Raw genomic sequence first — 27160 nt, 5'->3', positions numbered from 1 at the left:
ATATCTGGATCAGGAATAAGAAATTTAATAGACCGTAAGTTTCTGCCCAACAAATTAAGATGAGAATCAGCAGCTGAAGACCAAACAGGAGAATAATACTCGAAACAAGGTAGAATGAAAGAATTAAAACACTTCTTCAGAATAGATTGAACACCGAAAATCTTGAAAGACTTTCTCAATAAGCCAAATTTTTGTGCATTGTAGAAGACACAGACCTAATGTGTTTCTCAAAAGTAAATTTGCTGTCGAGAATCACACCTAAACTTTTAAAAAGAGTCATACAAAGTTGAAGAAACATTATCAATACTGAGATCCGGATGTTCAGGAGCCCCTGTCCTGGACCTACTTAGAATCATACTTTGAGTTTTGTTAGGATTCAACTTAATACCCCATAATTTGCACCATGTACCAATTTTAGCTAGATCTCTATTAAGGGATTCAGCAACCCCAGATCTACATTCAGGGGAGGGAATTGATGCAAAAAGAGTAGCATCATCTGCATATGCAACAAGCTTGTTTCTAGACCAAACCACATGTGATGTGTATATAGTATGAAAAGTAATGGACCAAGAACACTACCCTGTGCAACACCAGATATCACATTCCGATACTAACTATGGTGCCCATCAACAACAACTCTTTGTGATCTGTTACTTAAAAAATCAATAATAATGCTAAGAAACATAGAGAAACGGGAACGGTAAACTTAGGAAAAAACCATGAAGACTAAAGTCACACACCTGGTAAAATCCTGGGATATGTTTTGAGATACAACAGCTCCTGTGATGTAGGCTAACATACATATTTCTATTCTAGTATACTTTATTGTTTTTGAATTTTCAGTATGTTGTCGAATACTTGCCGTAATTTGTTATCAATTGTGTTTTTATATTACTTTGACTTTCATATTTCTTTACTTCTAAGAAAACATATAAAAAAGGCATTCTGAAAACTAAAAATACATATATGTATGAACCAATGCATGATGAAAAGTCAGTAAAGCTCATTTCCAATTGGAATACAACAAAAGTTATAGATCTAATACATTAAAGTATGAAAAGTTGAACATGGAATTATTTCAAAAAGTCAATAAATCTCAATTAATATTGAAATAGACCAAAAATGATGGATCTAACACATTAGAGTAATGAAAAGTAAACTTGGAAAGATATCAAGACGAGAATAATTATTTCAAAATTCTTAAAAAAAAAAAAAATAATAATAATTCCTAGTTAACATGCCAATTGTACCTAAAAGTTAATTAGCATATCTATAAGAAATGAAGCTGAGCCAAAAATGTTAGAAGACCTTCATAACTACTAAATTCCTAACCTATACAGGTATCATCTGTTGATGAGACATGTTCCAGCCCTCGAGAATGTCGGGAACAGCTACACCAAAGAATTCACTTGGCCAGTTTGGTTACTGGTCATGCTGTTTGGACTAATACTCTGCCTCAGCCTACTTTTTGGACTTCGTCAGTCACCATACCATGAAGAGAAGCATCTATCTGAAATTATATGGCTTACTGTAGCAGCCTTTTGCAATACAGGTCAGTGTGATATGTATAAATTATATATTATATCTTTGATTACCCTTTAAGTACAATTCCATTTAAATGCACACACACACACGCACAGATTGCCTGAAGCTTAGCTCCGGCCGGGGGCTCTTAGACTAGCAGTCATAGGCTCTTGGACTAGCAGTCATAGGCCCCAAACATTTAAATATATATGACCCCTAAGGATAAGATAAGTGTCAGTATGTAGTATTGCATATAAATCCTTCATTGGCTAAGAAAAATAGATAAGAACTCTGTCTCGTTTTATCACCTTTATTTGTAGGATACGAATGGTGAGACTATCTGAAAAACAATAGAAAGCAAACTATACGAACATGTCTAAAAAACGTATTAACATCCAATACCACATGAACATTATTCTTTAAATCCTACTAAATTTTTCTCAACCATGTCTTCAGAGCACTCAAAATAACTCATTTTTTGACTAAACCAGGAATAGCTGTATCCACAATAAGCGTAACATCTCCAATTACAAATCTATAAATGCATATAACTACTAAGGATAAGAGAAGTCCTAGCATGTACTGTAGCTGCGCATGTAATTGCTTCATTGACAACAAAAAACACAAAATTAATTTCAACCATGACTTCACAATATCAGAATCTCTTTATATTTTCCTAATGCAGGAGTAGCTATGTCCACAATATCAGAATCACTTTATATTTTCATAACGCAGGAGTACCTGTATCCGCAATATCATAATCTCTTTATATTTTCCTAATACAGGAGTAGCTGTATCAACAATATCAGAATCTCTCAATATTTTCATAACGCAGGAGTAGCTGTATCTACAATATCGGAATCTCTTTATATTTCCATAATGCAGGAGTAGCTGTATCCACAATATCAGAATCTCTTTATATTTTCATAAAGTAGGAGTAGCTGTATCCACAATATCAGACTCTCTTTATTTTTTCTTAACGCAGGAGTGGCTGTATCCAGAATATCAGAATCTCTTTATATTTTCCTAATGCATGAGTACCTGTATCCACAATATCAAAATCTCTTTATATTTTCCTAACGCAGGAGTCTCTGTATCCAAAATATCAGAATCTATTTATAATTTCATAGCGCAAGACAAGCTGTATCCAAAATATCAGAATCTCTTTATATTTTCTTAAAACAGGAGTAGCTGTATCCACAATATCAGACTCTATTTATATTTTCTTATCGCAGTAGTAACTGTATCCACATTATCTGAATCTCTTTATATTTTCTTAATTCAGTAGTAGCTATATCCACAATATCAGATTCCCGTTATATTATCTTAAAGCAGGGCTAACTGTATCCACAATATCAGAATGTCTTTATATTTTCCTAACGCAGGAGTAGCTGTATCCACAATATCAGAATCTCATAATATTTTCTTAAAAGAGGAGTAACTGTATCCACAGTATCAGAATCTCTTTGTATATTCTTAATGCAGGAGTACCTGTATCGACAATATTAGAATCTCTTTATATTTTCTTAACGCAGGAGTAGCTGTATCCAAAATATCAGAATTTCTTTATATTTTCTTAACGCAGGAATACCTGCTTCCATCATATCAGAATCTCTTTATATTTTTTTAACGCGGGAACAGATGCATCCAAAATATCAGAATCTCTCAATATTTTCTTAATGTGGGAACAGCTATATCCACAATATCAGAATTTCTCTATATTTTCTTAATGCAGGAATAGCTGCATCCACCATATCAGAATCTCTTTATATTTTCTTAATGCAGAAGTAGCTGTATCCACAATATCAGAATCTCTTTATATTTTTCAAACGCAAGAGTACCTGTATCGATAATATCAGAAGTTCTTTGATATTTTCTTAATGCATGAGTAGCTGTATACACAATATCAGAATCTCTTTATATTTCTTAACGCAGGAATAGCTGTGTCCACAATATCAGAATCTCTTTATATTTTCTTAATGCAGAAGTAGCTGTATCCACAACATCAAAATCTCTTTAGATTTTCTTAACGTTTGAGTAGCAATATCCACAATATCAGAATCTCTTTATATTTTCATAGCGCAAGAGTAGCTGTATCCAAAATATCAGAATCTCTTTATATTTTCTCAAAGCAGGAGTACCTGTTTCCCCAATATCAGAATCTATTTATATTTTCTAATCGCAGTAGTAACTGTATCCACAATATCAGAATCTCTTTATATTTTCTTAATTCAGTAGTAGCTGTATCCACAATATCAGAATCTCTTTAAATTATCTTAAAGCAGGGCTCATTGTATCCAAAATATCAGAATCTCTTTATATTTTCTTAATGCAGGAGTAGCCGTATCCACAATATCAGAATCTCATCATATTTTCTTAATGCATGAGTAGCTGTATCCACAATATCAGAATCTCTTTTTATTTTCTTAATGCATGAGTAGCTGTATCCACAATATCAGAATTTCTTTATATATTCTTAACGCAGGAGTAGCTGTATCCACAATATCAAAATCTCTTTATATTTTCTTAATGCGAGAATAGCTGTATCCAATATATTAGAATCTCTTTGTTTTCATAACGTGGGAACAGCTGCATTCACAATATCACAATGTCTTTATATTTTCTTAACGCTGGAACAGCTATATACACAATATCAGAATCTTTCTATATTTTCTTAATGCACGAATATCTGTATCCACCCCATCAGAATCTCTTTATATTTTCTTAACATGGGAGCGGGCTGTATCCACAATATCAGAATCTCTCAGTATTTTCTTAACGCTGGAGTAGCTGTATCAATATCAAAATCTCTTTTATATTTTCTTAATATTTGAGTAGCTGTATCCACACTATCAGGATCTCTTTATAATTTCTTAACGCAGGAATAGCTGTGTCCACAATATCAAAATCTCTATATATTTTCTTCATGCATGAGTAGCTGTATCCACAACATCAAAATCTCTTTATATTTTCTTAACGTTTGAGTAGCTATATCCAAAATATCAGAGTCTCTTTATATTTTCTTATCGCAAGAGTAGCTGTATCCACAATATCAGAATCACTTTATATTTTCTTCATGCAGGAGTAGCTGTTTCCACAACATCAAAATCTCTTTAGATTTTTTTAACGTTTGAGTAGCTATATCCACATTATCAGAGTCTCTTTATATTTTCTTATCGCGAGAGTAACTGTATCCACAATATCAGAATCTTTGTATAATTTCCTAACACACGGATAGCTGTATACACAATATCAGATTATCTTTATATTTTCCTATCACAGGAGTAGCTGTATCCATAATATTAGAATCTCTTTATATTTTCCTAACGCAGGAGTAGATGTATCCAAAATATCAGAATATCTTTACATTTTCCTAACACGGGAGTAGCAGTATCCACAATATCAGAATCTCTTCATATTTTCATAACGCATGAGTAGCTGTATCCACAATATCAGAATCTCTTTATATTTTCCTAACGCAGGAGTAGCTGTATAAACAATATCAAAATCTCTTTATATTTTCTTAATGCAAGAGTAGCTGTATCCACAATATCAGAATCTATTTGTATTTTCTTATCAAAGGAGTGGCTGTATCCACAATACTGTAATCTCCTTATATTTTCCTAACCTAAGAAGAGCTGTATCCGCAATATCAGAATCGTTTTATATCATCTGAACGAAGGACTAACTGTATCAACAATATCAGAATCATTTTACATTTTCCGAACGCAGGATTAATTGTATCAACAATATCAGAGTCTCTTTATATTTTCTTAACGTAGGAGTATCTATATCCACAAGTTCAGAATATATTTTTATTTTCCTAATGCAGGAGTAGCTGTATCCACAATATCAGAATCTCTTTATATTTTCTCTAACACAAGAATAGCTGTATACAAAATATCAGAATCTCTTTATATTTTCTCAGTGCAGGAGTAGCTGTATCCACATTATCAAAATCTCTTTATATTGTCTTAACGCAGGAGTAGCTGTATCCACAATATAAAATCTCTTTATATTTTCACAACGCAGGAGTACCTGTATCCACAATATCAAGATCTTTTTATATTTTCTTAACGTAGGAGTAGCTGTATCGACAATATCAGAATCTCTTTATGTTTTATGTAATGCAGGGATAGCTGTTTCCAAAATATCAAAATCTTTTTATATTTTCTTAATGCAGGAGTAGCTGTATACACAATATCAAAATATTTTTTTATTTTCCTAACGCAGGAGTAGCTGTATCCACAACACTAGAATCTCTTTATATTTTCCTTAACGCAAGAATAGCTGTATCCACAATATCAGAATCTTTTCATATTTTCTCAATACAAGAGAAGCTGTATCCTCATTATCAAAATCTCTTTATATTTTCTTAACGCATGAGTAGCTGTATCCACAATACCAGGATCTCTTTATATTTTCTTAACGCAAGAGTATCTGTATCCACAATATCAGAATCTCTTTATATTTTCTTAGCCAAGAAGTAGCTGCATCCACAATATCAGAATCTCTCTATATTTTATGCAATGCAGGAATAGCTGTATCGACAATATCAGAATCTCTTTATATTTTCTTAATGCAGGAGTAGCTGTATCCACAATATCAGAATCTCTTTATAGTTTCTTAATGCAGGAGTAGCTGTATCCACAATATCAGAATCTCTATATATTTTCTTAATGCAGGAGTATCTGTATCCACAATATCAGAATCTCTTTATATTTTCTTAATGCAGGAGTAGCTGTATAAATAAGATCAGAATCTCTTTATATTTTCTTAATGCAAGAGTAGCTGTATCCACGATACAGAATCTCTTTATTTTATATTTTCTTAATGCAGTAGTAGCAGTATCCACAATATCAGAATCTCTTTATATTTGCTTATTGCAAGAATAGCTGTATCCACAATATCAGAATCTCTTCATATTTTCTTAATGAAGGAGTAGCCGTATCCACAATATCAGAATCTCTTTATATTTTCTTAATGCTCGAGTAGCTGTATACAAAATATCAGAATCTCTTTATATTTTGTTAATGCAGTAGTAGGTGTGTCTACAATATCAGAATATCTTTATATTTTCTTAATGCAGGAGTAGCTGTATCCACAATATCAATCTCTTTATATTTTCTTAATGCAAGAGTAGCTGTTTACAAAATATCAGAATCTCTTATATTTTCTTAATGCAGGAGTAGCTGTATCCACAATATCAGAATCTCTTTATAGTTTCTTAATGCAGGAGTAGCTGTATCCACAATATCAGAATCTCTATATATTTTCTTAATGCAGGAGTATCTGTATCCACAATATCAGAATCTCTTTATATTTTCTTAATGCAGGAGTAGCTGTATAAATAAGATCAGAATCTCTTTATATTTTCTTAATGCAAAAGTAGCTGCATCCACGATATCAAAATCTCTTTATTTTATATTTTTTTAATGCAGGAGTAGCCCTATCCACAATATCAGAATCTCTTTATATTTTCTTAATGCGGGTGTGTCTGTATCCACGATATCAGAATCTCTTCATATTTTCTTAATGCTGGAGTAGCTGTATCCACAATGTCAGAATATCTTTATATTTTCTTAATGCAGGAGTAGCTGTATCCACAATATCCGAATCTCTTTATATTTTAATAATGCAGTAGTATCTGTATCCACAATATCAAAATCTCTTTATATTTTCTTAACGCAGGAGTAGCTGTATCCAAAATATCAGAATCTCTTTATCTTTTCTTAACAGGAGTAGCTGTATCCACAATATCCGAATCTCTTTATATTTTCTTAATGCAGAAGTAGCTGTATACACAATATCAGAATCTCTTTATATTTTCTTTATGAAGGGGTAGCTGTATCCCCGATATCAGAATCTCTTATATTTTCTTAACGCAAGAGTAGCTGTATCCACAATATCAGAATCTCTTTATATATTATTAATGCAGTAGTAGCTGTATCCACAATATCAGAATCTCTTTATATTTTGTTAACCCAGGAGCAGCTGTATCCACAATATCAGAATCTCTTTATATTTTCTTAATGCAGGAGTAGCTGTATCCACAATATCAGAATCTCTTTATATTTTCCTAATGCAGTAGTAGCTGTATCCACAATTCATGATCTTTTATATTTTATTAACTCAAGAGTAGCTGTATCCACAATATCAGAATCTTTTTATTTTTTTAATGCAGTAGTAGCTGTATCCACAATATATTAGACTCTCTTTATATTTTCATAATGCAGGAGTAGCTGTATACCAATATCAGAATCTCTTTTATTTTCCTAATGCAGTAGTAGCTGTATCACAATATCATAATATTTCTATATTTTCTTAATGCAGGAGTAGCTGTATCCACATAATATCAGAATCTCTTTATATTTTCTTAACAAGAGTAGCTGTATCCACAATATCTGAATTTCTTTATATTTTCTTAATGCAGGAGTAGCTGTATCCACAATATCAGAATATCTTTATATTTTCTTAATGCAGGAGTAGCTGTATCTATGATATCAGAATCTTTTTATATTTTCATAATGCAGTAGTAGCTGTATACAATATCAGAATCTCTTTATATTTTTATATACAGGAGTATCTGTATCCCCGATATCAGAATCTCTTTATATTTTCTTAACGCAGAAGTAGCCGTATCCACAATATCAGAATCTCTTTATATTTTGTAATGCAGTAGTAGCTGTATCCACAATATCAGAATCTCTTTATATTTCTTAATGCAGGAGTAGCTATATCCCAATATCAGAATCTCTTATATTTTCTTAACGCAGGAGTAGCTGTATCCACAAAATCAGAATCTCTTTATATTTTCCTAATGCAGTATAGCTGTATACACAATATCATAATCTTTTATATTTTCTTAATGCAGGAGTAGCTGTATCCACTATATCAGAATCTCTTTATATTTTTATAATGCAAGAGTAGCTGTATCCACAGTATCAGAATCTCTTTATATTTTCTTAATATAGTAGTAGCTGTATCCACAATATCAAAACCTCTTTATATTTTCTTAACATATGAGTAGCTGTATCCACAATATCAGAATCTCTTTATATTTTCTTAACGCAGGAGTAGCTGTATCCACAATATCAGAATCTCTTTATATTTTCTTAATGCAGTAGTAGCTGTATCCACAATATCAGAATCTCTTTATATTTCTTATCCCAGGAGTAGCTGTTTGTACAATATCAGAATCTCTTTATATTTTTTAATGCAGTAGTAGCTGTATACATAATATAAGACTCTCTTTATATTTTTTAATGCAGGAGTAGCTGTATCCACTATATCAGAATCTCTTTATATTTTTATAATGCAGAGTAGCTGTATCCACATATCAGAATCTCTTTATATTTTCATAATGCAGTAGTAGCTGTATACATAATAACAGAATCTCTATATTTTTTATATGCAGGAGTATCTGTATCCCCGATATCAGAATCTCTTTATATTTTCTTAACGCAGGAGTGGCCGTATCCACAATATCAGAATCTCTTTATATTTTCTTAATGCAGGAGTAGCTGTATCCACAATATCAGAATCTCTTTATATTTTCTTAATGCAGTAGTAGCTGTATCCACAATATCAGAATCTCTTTATATTGTCTTATCCCAGGAGTAGCTGTTTGTACAATATCAGAATCTCTTTATATTTTTTTTAATGCAGTAGTAGATGTATACATAATATAAGACTCTCTTTATATTTTTAATGCAGGAGTAGCTGTATCCACTATATCAGAATCTCTTTATATTTTTATAATGCAAGAGTAGCTGTATCCACCATATCAGAATCTTTTTATATTTTCATAATGCAGTAGTAGCTGTATACATAATAACAGAATCTCTATACAGTTTTTTATATGCAGGAGTATCTGTATCCCCGATATCAGAATCTCTTTATATTTTCTTAACGCAGGAGTGGCCGTATCCACAATATCAGAATCTCTTTATATTTTCTTAATGCAGGAGTAGCTGTATCCACAAAATCAGAATCTCTTTATATTTTCCTAATTCAGTAGTAGCTGTATACACCATATCATAATCATTTTATATTTTCTTAATGCAGGAGTAGCTGTATCCACAATATCAGAATCTCTTTATATTTTTAAAATGCAGGAGTAGCTGTATCCACAATATCAGAATCTCTTTATATTTTCTTAACGCAGTAGTAACTGTATCCACAATATCAGAATCTCTTTATATTTTCTTAATGTAGTAGTAGCTGTATCCACAATATCAAAATCTCTTTATATTTTCTTAACGCAGGAGTAGCTATATCCACAATATCAGGATCTCTTCATATTTTCATAACGCAGTAGTAACTGTATCGACAATATCAGAATCTCTTTATATTTTATATAATGCAGGAATAGCTGTATCCATAATACCAGAATCTCTTTAATTTTCTTAATCCAGGAGTAGCTGTATACACAATATCAGAATCTCTTTATATTTTATGTAATGCAGGAATAGCTGTATTCAAAATAACATAATCTCTATGTATTTTATGTAATGCAGGAATAGCTGTATCCACAATACAAAAATCTCTTTATATTATCTTAACGTAGGAGTAGCTCTATCCACAATATCAGAATCTCTTTATATTTTATGTAATGCAGTAATAGCTGTATCCATAATACCAGAATCTCTTTATATTTTCTTAATCCAGGAGTAGCTGTATACACAATATCAGAATCTCTTTATATTTCATGTAATGCAGGAATAGCTCTATCCACAATACAAGAATCTCTTTATATTATCTTAACGTAGGAGTAGCTGTATACACAATATCAGAATCTCTTTATATTTTATGTAATGCAGGAATAGCTGTATTAACAATATCAGAATCTCTTTATATTTTCTTAATGTAGTAGTAGCTGTATCCACAATATCAAAACCTCTTTATATTTTCTCAACGCAGGAGTAGCTGTATCCACAATATCAGGATCTCTTCATATTTTCATAATGCAGTAGTAACTGTATCGACAATATCAGAATCTCTATATATTTTATGTAATGCAGGAATAGCTGTATCCATAATACCAGAATCTCTTTATATTTTCTTAATCCAGGAGTAGCTGTATACACAATATCAAAATCTCTTTATATTTTATGTAATGCAAGAATAGCTGTATTCAAAATAACATAATCTCTTTGTATTTTATGTAATGCAGGAATAGCTGTATCCACAATACAAGAATCTCTTTATATTATCTTAACGTAGGAATAGCTCTATCCACAATATCAGAATATCTTTTTATTTTCCTAACGCAGGAGTAGCTGTATCCAAAATATTAGAATCTCTTCATATTATCTGTAATGCAAGAATAGCTGTATCCACAATATCAGAATCTCTTTATATTTTCTCAATGCAGGAGTAGCTGTATCCACATTATCAAAATCTCTATATTTTCTTAACGCAGGAGTAGCTGTATCCACAATATCAGAATCTATATATATTTTCTTAATGCAGTAGTAGCTGTATCCACAATATCAAAATCTCTTTAAATTTTCTTAACGCAGGAGTAACTGTATCCACAATATCAGGATCTCTTTATATTTTCTTAACGCAGAAGTAGTTGTATCGACAATATCAGAATCTCTTTATATTTTATGTAATGCAGGAATAGCTGTATCCACAATATCAGAATCTCTTTATATTTTCTTATTGCAGGAATAGCTGTATACACAATATCAGAATCTCTTTATATTTTATGTAATGAAAGAATAGCTGTATCCACAATATCAGAATCTCTTTATATTTCCTCAATGCAGGAGTAGCTGTATCCACATTATCAAAATCTCTTTATATTTTCTTAACGCAGGAGTAGCTGTATCCACAATATCAGAATCTATATATATTTTCTTAATGCAGTAGTAGCTGTATCCACAATATCAAAATCTCTTTAAATTTTCTTAACGCAGGAGTAACTGTATCCAAAATATCAGGATCTCTTTATATTTTCTTAACGCAGAAGTAGTTGTATCGACAATATCAGAATCTCTTTATATTTTATGTAATGCAGGAATAGCTGTATCCACAATATCAGAATCTCTTTATATTTTCTTATTGCAGGAATAGCTGTATACACAATATCAGAATCTCTTTATATTTTATGTAATGAAGGAATAGCTGTATCACAATATCAGAATCTCTTTATATTTTCTTAATGCAAGAGTAGCCGTATCCACAATATCAGAATCTCTTTGAATATCTTTATATTCTATTAATGCAGGAATAGCTGTATCCACAATATCAGAACATCTTTATATTTTCTTAACGCAGGAGTAGCTGTATCCACAATATCAGAATCTCTTTATATTTTCTTAATGCAGTAGTAGCTGTATCCACAATATCAGTATCTCTTTATATTTTCTTTATGCAGGCGTAGCTGTATCCACAATATCAGTATCTCTTTATATTTTCTTAACGCAAGAGTAGCTGTATCCACAATATCAAAATTTCTTTTTATTTTATTATTACAGTAGTAGCTGTATCCACAATATCACTATCTATATTTTCTTAACCAAGAAATAGCTGTATCCACAATATCAGAATCTCTTTATATTTTCTTAACCCGGGAATAGCTGTATCCACATATCAGAATCTCTTTATATTTTCTTAATGCAAGAGTAGCTGTATCACAATATCAGAATCTCTTTATATTTTCTTACTCAGGAGTAGCTGTATCCACAATATCAGAATCTTTTATATTTTTATAATGCAGGAGTAGCTGTATCCACAATATCAGAATATCTTTATATTTTTATAATGCAGGAGTAGCTGTATCCACAAATCAGAATCTCTTTATATTTTCTTAATGCAGGAGTAGCTGTATCCACATATCAGAATCTCTTCATATTTTCTTAATGCAGGAGTAGCTATCCACAACATCAGAATCTCTTTATTTTTTCTTAATGCAGGAGTAGCTGTATCCACGATATCAGAATCTCTTCATATTTTCTTAATGCAGAGTAGCTGCATCCAACATCAGAATCTCTTCATGTTTTGTTAATGCAGTAGTAGCTGTATCCACAATATCAGAATATCTTTATATTTTCTTAATGAATGAGTGGCTGTTTACAAAATATCAGAATCTCTTATATTTTCTTAATGCAGGAGTAGCTGTATCCACATATCGAATCTTTTTATATTTTCTTAATGCAGGAGTAGCTATATCCACAATATCAGAATCTCTTTATATTTTCTTAATGCATTAGTATCCGTGTCCACAATATCAAAATCTCTTTATATTTTCTTAATGAAGGAGTAGCTGTATACATAAGATCAGAATCTCTTTATATTTTCTTAATGCAGGAATAGCTATATCCACGATATCAGAATATCTTCATATTTTCTTAATGCATGAGTAGCTGTATCCACAATATCAGAATCTCTTTATTTTTTCTTAATGCTGGAGTAGCTGTATCCACAATATCAGAATCTCTTTATATTTTCTTAATGCAGGAGTAGCTCTATCCACAATATCAGAATCTCTTCATATTTTCTTAATGCAGGAGTAGCTGTATCCACAATATCAGAATCTCTTTATATTTTCTTAATGCAGGAGTAGCTGTATCCACGATATCAGAATCTCTTCATATTTTCTTAATGCAGGAGTAGCCGTATCCACAATATCAGAATCTCTTTATTTTTTTTTAATGCAGGAGTAGCTGTATCCACAATATCAGAATCTCTTATATTTTCTTAATGCAGGAGTAGCTGTATCCACAATATCAGAATCTCTTTATATTTTAATGCAGGAGTAGCTGTATCCACAATATCAGATCTCTTTATATTTTCTTAATGCAGGAGTAGCTGTATCCACAATATCAGAATCTCTCTATATTTTATGTAATGCAGGAATAGCTGTATCCACAATATCAGAATCTCTTATATTTTCTTAATGCAAGAGTAGCTGTATACACAATATCAGAATCTCTTTATATTTTGAGTAATGCAAGAATAGCTGTATCCACAATATCATAATCTCTTTATATTTTATGTAATGCAGGAATAGCTGTATCCACAATATCAGAATCTCTTTATATTTTCTTAACGTAGGAGTAGCTGTATCCACAATATCAGAATCTCTTCTTATTTTCCTAACGCAGGAGTAGCTGTATCCACAATATCAGAATCTCTTTATATTTTCTTAACGCAAGAATAGCTGTATCCACAATATCATAATCTCTTTATATTTTCTCAATGCAGGAGTAGCTGTATCCACAATATCAGAATCTCTTTATATTTTCTTAACGCAGGAGTAGCTGTATCCACAATATCAGAATCTCTTTATATTTTCTTAATGCAAGAGTAGCTGTATCCACAATATCAGAATCTCTCTATATTCTTAATGCAGGAGTAGCTGTATCCACAATATCGAATCTCTTTATATTTTCTTAATGCAGGAGTATCTGTATCCACAATATCAGAATCTCTTTATATTTTTATAATGCAGGAGTAGCTGTATACAATATCAGAATCTCTTTATATTTTCTTAATGCAGGAGTAGCTGTATCCACAATATCAGAATCTCTTTATATTTCTTATCAGGAATAGCTGCATATACGATATCAGAATCTCTTCATATTTTCTTAATGCAGGAGTAGCTGTATCCACAATATCAGAATCTCTTTATATTTTCTTAATGCAGGAGTAGCTGTATCCACGATATCAGAATCTCTTCATATTTTCTTAATGCAGGAGTAGCTGTATCCACAATATCAGAATCTCTTTATATTTTCTTATGAAGGAGTAGCTGTATCCACAATATCAGAATCTCTTATATTTTCTTAATGCAGGAGTAGCTGTATCCACAATATCAAATCTCTTTATATTTGAGTAACGCAGGAGTAGCTGTATCCACAATATCAGATCTCTTTATATTTTCTTAACGCAGGAGTAGCTGTATCCACAATATCAGAATCTCTTATATTTTATGTAATGCAGGAATAGCTGTATCCACAATATCAGAATCTCTTATATTTTCTTAATGCAAGATAGCTGTATACACAATATCAGAATCTCTTTATATTTTAAGTAATGCAAGAATAGCTGTATCACAATATCATAATCTCTTTATATTTCATGTAATGCAGGAATAGCTGTATCCACAATATCAGAATCTCTTTATATTTTCTTAACGTATGAGTAGCTGTATCCACAATATCTGAATATCTTCTTATTTTCCTAATGCAGGAGTAGCTGTATCCACAATATTAGAATCTCTTTATATTTTCTTAACGCAAGAATAGCTGTATCCACAATATCATAATCTCTTTATATTTTCTAATGCAGGAGTAGCTGTATCCACAATATCAGAATCTCTTTATATTTTCTTTAACGCAGGAGTAGCTGTATCCACAATATCAGAATCTCTTTATATTTTTTAATGCAGAGTAGCTGTATCCACAATATCAGAATCTCTCTATATTCTATGCATTGCAGGAATAGCTGTATCCACAATATCGAAACTCTTTATATTTTCTTAATGCAGGAGTAGCTGTATCCACAATATCAGAATATCTTTATATTTTTATAATACAGGAGTAGCTGTATACATAATATCAGAATCTCTTTATATTTTCTTAATGCAGTAGTAGCTGTATCCACAATATCAGAATCTCTTTATATTTCTTATCAGGAATAGCTGCATATACGATATCAGAATCTCTTCATATTTTTTAATGCAGTAGTAGCTGTATACATATATCAGAATCTCTTTATATTTTCTTAATGCAGGAATAGCTGTATCCACAATATCAGAATTTCTTTATATTTTCTTAATGCAGAGTAGCTGATCCACATAACAGAATCTCTTTATATTTTCTAATGCAGTAGTAGCTGTATCCACATAATCAGAATCTCTTTATATTTTTTATATGCAGGAATAGCTGTATCCCCGATATCAGAATCTCTTTATATTTTCTTAACGCATGAGTAGCTGTATCTACAATATCAGAATCTCTTTATATTTTCTTAATGCAGAGTAGCTGTATCCACAAAATCATAATCTCTTTATATTTTCCTAATGCAGTAGTAGCTGTATCACAATATCAGAATCTTTTATATTTTCTTAATGCAGGAGTAGCTGTATCCACAATATCAAATCTCTTTATATTTCTAATGCAGGAGTAGCTGTATCCAAATATCAGAATTCTTTTTATTTTCTTAATGCAGTAGTAACTCTATCCACATATCAGAATCTCTTTATATTTTCTTAATGCAGGAGTAGCTGTATCCACAATATCAGAATCTCTTTATATTTTCTTAATGCAGGAGTAGCTGTATCCACAATATCAGAATCTCTTTATATTTTCTTAATGCAGTAGTAGCTGTATCCACAATATCAGAATCTCTTTATATTTCTTATCAGGAGTAGCTGTATACAATATCAGAATCTCTTTATATTTTTTAATGCAGTAGTAGATGTATACATAATATCAGAATCTCTTTATATTTTTTAATGCAGGAGTAGCTGTATCCACATATCAGAATCTCTTTATATTTTTATAATGCAGGAGTAGCTGTATCCACAATATCAGAATCTCTTTATATTTTCATAATGCAGTAGTAGCTGTATACATAATAACAGAATCTCTTTATATTTTTTAATGCAGGAGTAGCTGTATCCCATATCAGAATCTCTTTATATTTTCTTAACGCAGGAGTAGCTGTATCCACAATATCAGAATCTCTTTATATTTTCTTAATGCAGGAGTAGCTGTATCCACAAAATCAGAATCTCTTTATATTTTCTAATGCAGTAGTAGCTGTATCACCATATCAGAATCTCTTTATATTTTCTTAATGCAGGAGTAGCTGTATCCACAATATCAGAATCTCTTTATATTTTTAATGCAGGAGTAGCTGTATCCACAATATCAGAATCTCTTTATATTTTCTTAACGCAGTAGTAACTGTATCCACAATATCAGAATCTCTTTATATTTTCTTAATGCAGGAGTAGCTGTATCCACAATATCAGAATCTCTTTATATTTTCTTAACGCAGGAGTAGCTGTATCCACAATATCAGGAATCTCTTCATATTTTCATAACGCAGTAGTAACTGTATCCACAATATCAGAATCTCTTTATATTTTCTTAATGCAGGAGTAGCTGTATCCATAATACAGAATCTCTTTATATTTTCTTAATCCAGGAGTAGCTGTATCCACAATATCAGAATCTCTTTATATTTTATTAATGCAGGAATAGCTGTATCACAATATAACAAATCTCTTTATATTTTCTAATGCAGGAATAGCTGTATCCACAATACAAATCTCTTTATATTTCTTAACGTAGGAGTAGCTGTATCCACAATATCAGAATCTCTTTATATTTTATGTAATGCAGGAATAGCTGTATCCATAATACAGAATCTCTTTATATTTTCTTAATCCAGGAGTAGCTGTATCCACAATATCAGAATCTCTTTATATTTCATTAATGCAGGAATAGCTCTATCCACAATATCAAGAATCTCTTTATATTATCTTAACGTAGGAGTAGCTGTATCACAATATCAGAATCTCTTTATATTTTATTAATGCAGGAATAGCTGTATAACAATATCAGAATCTCTTTATATTTTCTTAATGCAGGAGTAGCTGTATCCACAATATCAGAATCTCTTTATATTTTCATAACGCAGGAGTAGCTGTATCCACAATATCAGAATCTCTTTATATTTTCTAATGCAAGAATAGCTGTATCCACAATATCAGAATCTCTTTATATTTTCTTAATGCAGGAGTAGCTGTATCCACAATATCAGAATCTCTTTATATTTTCTTAACGCAGGAGTAGCTGTATCCACAATATCAGATCTCTTTATATTTTCATAATGCAGTAGTAACTGTATCCACAATATCAGAATCTCTTATATTTTATGTAATGCAGGAATAGCTGTATCCACAATACAGAATCTCTTTATATTTTCTTAATCCAGGAGTAGCTGTATACACAATATCAAAATCTCTTTATATTTTATTAATGCAAGTAGCTGTATCCAAAATAACAAATCTCTTTGTATTTTATGTAATGCAGGAATAGCTGTATCCACAATACAAGAATCTCTTTATATTTTCTTAACGTAGGAATAGCTCTATCCACAATATCAGAATATCTTTTTATTTTCTAACGCAGGAGTAGCTGTATCCAAATATTAGAATCTCTTATATTTTCTTAATGCAAGAATAGCTGTATCCACAATATCAGAATCTCTTTATATTTTCTCAATGCAGGAGTAGCTGTATCCACAATATCAAAATCTCTTTATATTTTCTTAACGCAGGAGTAGCTGTATCCACAATATCAGAATCTCTTATATTTTCTTAATGCAGTAGTAGCTGTATCCACAATATCAAAATCTCTTTAAATTTTCTTAACGCAGGAGTAGCTGTATCCACAATATCAGATCTCTTTATATTTTCTTAACGCAGAAGTAGCTGTATCGACAATATCAGAATCTCTTTATATTTTATGTAATGCAGGAATAGCTGTATCCACAATATCAGAATCTCTTTATATTTTCTTATGCAGGAATAGCTGTATCCACAATATCAGAATCTCTTTATATTTTATGTAATGCAAAGAATAGCTGTATCCACAATATCAGAATCTCTTTATATTTCTCAATGCAGGAGTAGCTGTATCCACATATCAAAATCTCTTTATATTTTCTTAACGCAGGAGTAGCTGTATCCACAATATCAGAATCTCTTATATTTTCTTAATGCAGTAGTAGCTGTATCCACAATATCAAAATCTCTTTAATTTTCTTAACGCAGGAGTAGCTGTATCCAAAATATCAGGAATCTCTTTATATTTTCTTAACGCAGAAGTAGTGTATCGACAATATCAGAATCTCTTTATATTTTATGTAATGCAGGAATAGCTGTATCCACAATATCAGAATCTCTTTATATTTTCTTATGCAGGAATAGCTGTATCACAATATCAGAATCTCTTTATATTTTATGTAATGAAGGAATAGCTGTATCACAATATCAGAATCTCTTTATATTTTCTTAATGCAGAGTAGCCGTATCCACAATATCAGAATCTCTTTATATTTTATATTCTATTAATGCAGGAATAGCTGTATCCACAATATCAGAACTCTTTATATTTTCTTAACGCAGGAGTAGCTGTATCCACAATATCAGAATCTCTTTATATTTTCTTAATGCAGTAGTAGCTGTATCCACAATATCAGTATCTCTTTATATTTTCTTATGCAGGCGTAGCTGTATCCACAATATCAGAATCTCTTTATATTTTCTTAACGCAAGAGTAGCTGTATCCACAATATCAGAATCTCTTTTTATTTTCTTATGCAGTAGTAGCTGTATCCACAATATCACTATCTATATTTTCTTAACCAAGTAGCTGTATCCACAATATCAGAATCTCTTTATATTTTCTTAACCCGGGAATAGCTGTATCCACAATATCAGAATCTCTTTATATTTTCTTAATGCAAGAGTAGCTGTTATCACAATATCAGAATCTCTTTATATTTTCTTTACTCAGGAGTAGCTGTATCCACAATATCAGAATCTCTTTAATATTTTTATAATGCAGGAGTAGCTGTATCCACAATATCAGAATCTCTTTATATTTTCTATAATGCAGGAGTAGCTGTATCCACAATATCAGAATCTCTTTATATTTTCTTAATGCAGGAGTAGCTGTATCCACAATATCAGAATATCTTTATATTTTTTAATGCAGGAGTAGCTGTATCCACAATATCAGAATCTCTTTATATTTTCTTAATGCAGGAGTAGCTGTATCCACATATCAGAATCTCTTCATATTTTCTTAATGCAGGAGTAGCTGTATCCACAACATCAGAATCTCTTTATTTTTTCTTAATGCAGGAGTAGCTGTATCCACAATATCAGAATCTCTTTATATTTTCTTAATGCAGAGTAGCTGCATTCGTAACATCAGAATCTCTTCATATTTTCTTAATGCAGTAGTAGCTGTATCCACAATATCAGAATCTCTTTATATTTTCTTAATGCAATGAGTGGCTGTTCCACAATATCAGAATCTCTTATATTTTCTTAATGCAGGAGTAGCTGTATCCACGATATCGAATCTCTTTTATATTTTCTTAATGCAGGAGTAGCTATATCCACAATATCAGAATCTCTTTATATTTTCTTAATGCATTAGTATCCGTGTCCACAATATCAAAATCTCTTTATATTTTCTTAATGAAGGAGTAGCTGTATCCACATATCAGAATCTCTTTATATTTTCTTAATGCAGGAGTAGCTATATCCACGATATCAGAATATCTTCATATTTTCTTAATGCATGAGTAGCCGTATCCACAATATCAGAATCTCTTTATTTTTTCTTAATGCTGGAGTAGCTGTATACACAATATCAGAATCTCTTTATATTTTCTTAATGCAGGAGTAGCTGTATCCACGATATCAGAATCTCTTCATATTTTCTTAATGCAGGAGTAGCTGTATCCACAATATCAGAATCTCTTTATATTTTCTTAATGCAGGAGTAGCTGTATCCACAATATCAGAATCTCTTCATATTTTCTTAATGCAGGAGTAGCTGTATCCACAACATCAGAATCTCTTTATTTTTTTTTAATGCAGGAGTAGCTGTATCCACAATATCAGTATCTCTTATATTTTCTTAATGCAGTAGTAGCTGTATCCACAATATCAAATATCTTTATATTTGAGTAACGCAGGAGTAGCTGTATCCACAATATCAGGATCTCTTTATATTTTCTTAACGCAGGAGTAGCTGTATCGACAATATCAGAATCTCTCTATATTTTATGTAATGCAGGAATAGCTGTATCCACAATATCAGAATCTCTTAATATTTTCTTAATGCAAGAGTAGCTGTATACACAATATCAGAATCTCTTTATATTTTAAGTAATGCAAGAATAGCTGTATCACAATATCATAATCTCTTTATATTTTATGTAATGCAGGAATAGCTGTATCCACGATTCCAGAGTCTCTTTATATTTTCTTAACGTAGGAGTAGCTGTATCCACAATATCTGAATCTCTTCTTATTTTCCTAACGCAGGAGTAGCTGTATCCACAATATTAGAATCTCTTTATATTTTCTGTAACGCAAGAATAGCTGTATCCACAATATCATAATCTCTTTATATTTTCTCAATGCAGGAGTAGCTGTATCCACAATATCAGAATCTCTTTATATTTTCTTTAACGCAGGAGTAGCTGTATCCACAATATCAGAATATCTTTATATTTTTTAATGCAAGAGTAGCTGTATCCACAATATCAGAATCTCTCTATATTCTATGCAATGCAGGAATAGCTGTATCCACAATATCGGAAACTCTTTATATTTTCTTAATGCAGGAGTATCTGTATCCACAATATCAGAATATCTTTATATTTTTATAATACAGGAGTAGATGCATACATAATATTAGAATCTCTTTATATTTTCTTAATGCAGTAGTAGCTGTATCCACAATATCAGAATCTCTTTATATTGTCTTATCCCAGGAATAGCTGCATATACGATATCAGAATCTCTTCATATTTTCTTAATGCAGGAGTAGCTGTATCCACAATATCAGAATCTCTTTATATTTTCTTAATGCAGGAGTAGCTGTATCCACGATATCAGAATCTCTTCATATTTTCTTAATGCAGGAGTAGCCGTATCCACAACATCAGAATCTCTTTATTTTTTCTTATTGAAGGAGTAGCTGTATCCACAATATCAGTATCTCTATATATTTTCTTAATGCAGTAGTAGCTGTATCCACAATATCAAAATATCTTTATATTTGAGTAACGCAGGAGTAGCTGTATCCACAATATCAGGATCTCTTTATATTTTCTTAACGCAGGAGTAGCTGTATCGACAATATCAGAATCTCTCTATATTTTATGTAATGCAGGAATAGCTGTATCCACAATATCAGAATCTCTTAATATTTTCTTAATGCAAGATTAGCTGTATACACAATATCAGAATCTCTTTATATTTTAAGTAATGCAAGAATAGCTGTATTCACAATATCATAATCTCTTTATATTTCATGTAATGCAGGAATAGCTGTATCCACGATTCCAGAGTCTCTTTATATTTTCTTAACGTATGAGTAGCTGTATCCACAATATCTGAATATCTTCTTATTTTCCTAACGCAGGAGTAGCTGTATCCACAATATTAGAATCTCTTTATATTTTCTGTAACGCAAGAATAGCTGCATCCACAATATCATAATCTCTTTATATTTTCTCAATGCAGGAGTAGCTGTATCCACAATATCAGAATCTCTTTATATTTTCTTTAACGCAGGAGTAGCTGTATCCACAATATCAGAATCTCTTTATATTTTTTAATGCAAGAGTAGCTGTATCCACAATATCAGAATCTCTCTATATTCTATGCATTGCAGGAATAGCTGTATCCACAATATCGGAAACTCTTTATATTTTCTTAATGCAGGAGTATCTGTATCCACAATATCAGAATATCTTTATATTTTTATAATACAGGAGTAGATGCATACATAATATCAGAATCTCTTTATATTTTCTTAATGCAGTAGTAGCTGTATCCACAATATCAGAATCTTTTTATATTGTCTTATCCCAGGAATAGCTGCATATACGATATCAGAATCTCTTCATATTTTTTTTAATGCAGTAGTAGCTGTATACATAATATCAGACTCTCTTTATATTTTCTTAATGCAGGAATAGCTGTATCCACAATATCAGAATTTCTTTATATTTTTTTAATGCAAGAGTAGCTGAATCCACGATAACAGAATCTTTTTATATTTTCATAATGCAGTAGTAGCTGTATACATAATAACAGAATCTCTATACAGTTTTTTATATGCAGGAATATCTGTATCCCCGATATCAGAATCTCTTTATATTTTCCTAACGCATGAGTGCCCGTATCTACAATATCAGAATCTCTTTATATTTTCTTAATGCAAGAGTAGCTGTATCCACAAAATCATAATCTCTTTATATTTTCCTAATGCAGTAGTAGCTGTATACACAATATCATAATCGTTTTATATTTTCTTAATGCAGGAGTAGCTGTATCCACAATATCAAAATCTCTTTATATTTCTAAAATGCAGGAGTAGCTGTATCCAAAATATCAGAATTTCTTTTTATTTTCTTAATGCAGTAGTAACTCTATCCACAATATCAGAATCTCTTTATATTTTCTTAATGCAGTAGTAGCTGTATCCACAATATCAAAATCTCTTTATATTTTCTTAACGCAGGAGTAGCTGTATCCACAATATCAGAATCTCTTTATATTTTCATAACGCAGTAGTAACTGTATCGACAATATCAGAATCTCTTTATATTTTATGTAATGCAGGAATAGCTGTATCCATAATACAGAATCTCTTTATATTTTCTTAATGCAGGAGTAGCTGTATACACAATATCAGAATCTCTTTATATTTTATGTAATGCAGGAATAGCTGTATCACAAAAACATAATCTCTTTATATATTTGTAATGCAGGAATAGCTGTATCCACAATACAGAATCTCTTTATATTTTCTTAACGTAGGAGTAGCTGTATCCACAATATAAGAATCTCTTTTTATTTTCCTAACGCAGGAGTAGCTGTATCCAAAATATCAGAATCTCTTTATATTTTCTTATTGCAGAAATAGCTGTATACAATATCAGAATATCTTTATATTTTATGTAATGCCGGAATAGCTGTATCCACAATATCAGAATCTCTTTATATTTTATGTAATGCAGCAAAAGCTGTATCCACAATTCAGAATCTCTTTATATTTTCTTAACGTAGGAGTAGCTCTATCCACAATTTCAGAATCTCTTTTATTTTCTTAATGCAGGAGTAGCTGTATCCATAATATTAAAATCTCTTTATTTTTTCTGTAACGCAAGAATAGGTGTATCCCCAATATCAGAATCTCTTTATATTTTCTCAATGCTGGAGTAGCTGTATCCAAAATATCAGAATCTCTTTATATTTTCTTAACGCAGGAGTAGCTGTATCCACGAATATCGGAATCTCTTCATTTTTTCTTGATGCAGGAGTAGCCGTATCCACAATATCAGAATCTCTTTATATTTTTCTCAATGCAGGAGTAGCTGTATCACAATATCAAAATCTCTTTTATATTTTCTTAATGCAGGAGTAGCTGTATCCACAATATCAGAATCTCTTTAATATCTTTATATTCTATTATGCAGGAATAGCTTTATCCACAATATAAAAATCTCTTTATATTTTCTTAACGCAGGAGTAGCTGTATCCACAATATCAGAATCTCTTTATATTTTCTTAATGCAGGAGTAGCTGTATCCACAATATCAGAATCTCTTTATATTTTCTTTATGCAGGAGTAGCTGTATCCACAATATCAGAATCTCTTTATATTTTCTTAACGTAATAATAGCTGTATCCACAATATCAGAATCTCTATTTTTAGTTTATTAATGCAGTAGTAACTGTATCCACAATATCACAATCTCTTTATATTTTCTTAACCAAGTAGCTGTATCCACAATATCAGAATCTCTTTATATTTTCTTAACCCGGGAATAGCTGTATACACAATATCATTATCTCTTTATATTTTCTTAATGCAGGAGTAGCTGTATCCACAATATCAGAATCTCTTTATATTTTATGTAATGCAGGAAAAGCTGTATCCACAATTCCAGAATCTCTTTACATTTTCTTAGCGTAGGAGTAGCTGTATCCACAATATCAGAATATCTTTTTATTTTCTTAATGCAGGAGTAGCTGTATCCAAAATATTAGAATCTCTTTATATTTTCTGTAACGCAAGAATAGGTGTATCCACGATATCAGAATCTCTTTATATTTTCTCAATGCTGGAGTAGCTCTATCCACGATATCAGAATCTCTTCATATTTTTTTAATGCAGGAGTAGCCGTATCCACAATATCAGAATCTCTTATTTTTTCTTAATGCAGGAGTAGCTGTATACACAATATCAAAATCTTTTTATATTTTCTTAATGCAGGAGTAGCTTGTATCCACAATATCAAAATCTCTTTGAATATTTTATATTCTATTAATGCAGGAATAGCTGTATCCACAATATAAAAATCTCTTTATATTTTCTTAACGCAGGAGTAGCTGTATCCACAATATCAGAATATCTTTATATTTTCTTAATGCAGGAGTAGCTGTATCCACAATATCAGTATCTCTTTATATTTTCTTTATGCAGGAGTAGCTGTATCCTCAATATCAGAATCTCTTTATATTTTCTTAATGCAAGTGTAGCTGTATCCACAATATCAGAATCTCTTTTATTTTATTAATGCAGTAGTAGCTGTATTCCACAATATCAGATCTCTTATATTTTCTTAACCAAGAAATAGCTGTATCCACAATATCAGAAACTCTTTATATTTTTTTAACCCGGGAATAGCTGTATCACAATATCATTATCTCTTTATATTTTCTTAATGCAGGAGTAGCTGTATCCACAATATCAGAATCTTTTATATTTTAATAATGCAGGAGTAGCTGTATCCACAATATCAGAATCTCTTATTTTCTATGCAATGCAGGAATAGCTGTATCCACAATATCGGAGACTCTTTATGTTTTCTTAATGCAGGAGTAACTGTATCCACAATATCAGAATCTCTTTATATATTTATAATGCAGGAGTAGCTGTATACATAAGATCAGAATCTTTTTATATTTTCTTAATGCAGGAGTAGCTGTATCCACGATATCAGAATCTCTTTATATTTTCTTAATGCAAGAGCAGCTGTATCCACAATATCAGAATATCTTCATATTTTCTTAATGCAGGAGTAGCCGTATCCAAAATATCAGAATCTCTTTATATTTTCTTAATGCAGAGTAGCTGTATCCACAATATCAGAATATCTTTATATTTTCTTAATGCAAGGAGTAGCTGTATTACAAAATATCAGAATCTCTTATATTTTCTTAATGCAGGAGTAGCTGTATCCACGATATCGGAATCTTCTTTATATTTTCTTAATGCAGGAGTAGCTGTATCCACGATATCAGAATCTCTTTATATTTCTCAATGCATTAGTATCCGTGTCCACAATATCAGAATCTCTTCATATTTTCTTAATGAAGGAGTAGCTGTATACATAAGATGAGAATCTCTTTATTTTTCTTAATGCAGGAGTAGCTGTATACACAATATCAGAATCTCTTTATATTTTCTTAATGAAGGAGTAGCTGTATCCACAATATCAGAATCTCTTTATTTTTTCTTAATGCAGGAGTAGCTGTATACACAATATCAGAATCTCTTTATATTTTCTTAATACAGGAGTAGCTGTATCCACGAATATCAGAATCTCTTCATATTTTCTTAATGCAGGAATAGCTGTATCCACAATATCAGAATCTCTTTATATTTTCTTAATGCAGGAGTAGCTGTATCCACATATCAGAATCTCTTCATATTTTCTTAATGCAGGAGTGCCGTATCCACAACATCAGAATCTCTTTATTTTTCACAATGCAGGAGTAGCTGTATACACAATATCAGAATCTCTTTATATTTTCTTAATGCAGGAGTAGATGTATCCACAATATCAGAATCTCTTTGAATATCTTTATATTTTATTTATGCAGTAGTAGCTGTATCCACAATATCAGAATTTCTTTATATTTTCTTAACCCAGGAGTAGCTGTATCCACAATATCAGAATCTCTTTATATTTTCTTAATGCAGGAGTAGCTGTATCCACAATATCAGTATCTCTTTATATTTTCTTAATGCAGGAGTAGCTGTATCCACAATATCAGAATCTCTTTGAATATCTTTATATTTTATAAATGCAGTAGTAGCTGTATCCACAATATCTGAATCTCTTTATATTTTCTTAACGCAGTTGTAGCTGTATCCACGATATCAGAATCTCTTTATATTTTCTTTTTGCAAGAGTAGCTGTATCCACAATATCAGAATCTCTTTATATTTTCTTAACGCATGAGTATCCGTTCCCACAATATCAGAATCTCTTTATATTTTCTTAAGGCAGGTGTAGCTGTATCCACAATATCAGAATCTCTTTATATTTTTTTAATGCAGGAGTAGCTGTATCCACAATATCAAAATCTCTTTATATTTTCTTTATGCAGGAGTAGCTGTATCCACAATATCAGAATCTCTTTGAATATCTTTATATTTTATAAATGCAGTAGTAGCTGTATCCACAATATCTGAATCTCTTTATATTTTCTTAACGCAGTTGTAGCTGTATCCACGATATCAGAATCTCTTTATATTTTCTTTTTGCAAGAGTAGCCGTATCCACAATATCAGAATCTCTTTATATTTTCTTAATGCAGGAGTAGCTGTGTACAAAATATCAAAATCTCTTTATATTTTCTTAATGCAGGAGTAGCTGTATCCACAATATCAGAATCTCTTTCAATATCTTTATATTTTATTAATGCAGTAGTAGCTGTGTCCACAATATCGGAATCTCTTTATATTTTCTTAACGCAGGAGTAGCTGTATCCACAATACCAGAATCTCTTCATATTTTCTTAATGCAGGAGTAGCTGTATCCACAATATCAGTATCTCTTT

The 27160-nt window shown here is 31.1% G+C and overlaps 1 protein-coding gene across 2 annotated transcripts in view; it reads left to right on the top strand.

The window, feature by feature from the left end:
- Positions 1-27160, top strand: part of LOC137641622 (probable glutamate receptor) — a 189591-nt gene that overhangs the window by 156319 nt on the left and 6112 nt on the right. For both annotated transcript variants that reach the window (XM_068374363.1, XM_068374355.1), the window contains one exon: positions 1341-1552. In XM_068374363.1, the coding sequence (XP_068230464.1) occupies positions 1341-1552 (212 nt within the window). The remainder of the gene's footprint in view (positions 1-1340; positions 1553-27160) is intronic.

This window comes from Palaemon carinicauda, chromosome 1 (assembly GCF_036898095.1).
Source record: "Palaemon carinicauda isolate YSFRI2023 chromosome 1, ASM3689809v2, whole genome shotgun sequence".
NCBI lineage: Eukaryota > Metazoa > Arthropoda > Malacostraca > Decapoda > Palaemonidae > Palaemon > Palaemon carinicauda.
This window is presented reverse-complemented; position numbering and strand designations above follow the sequence as displayed.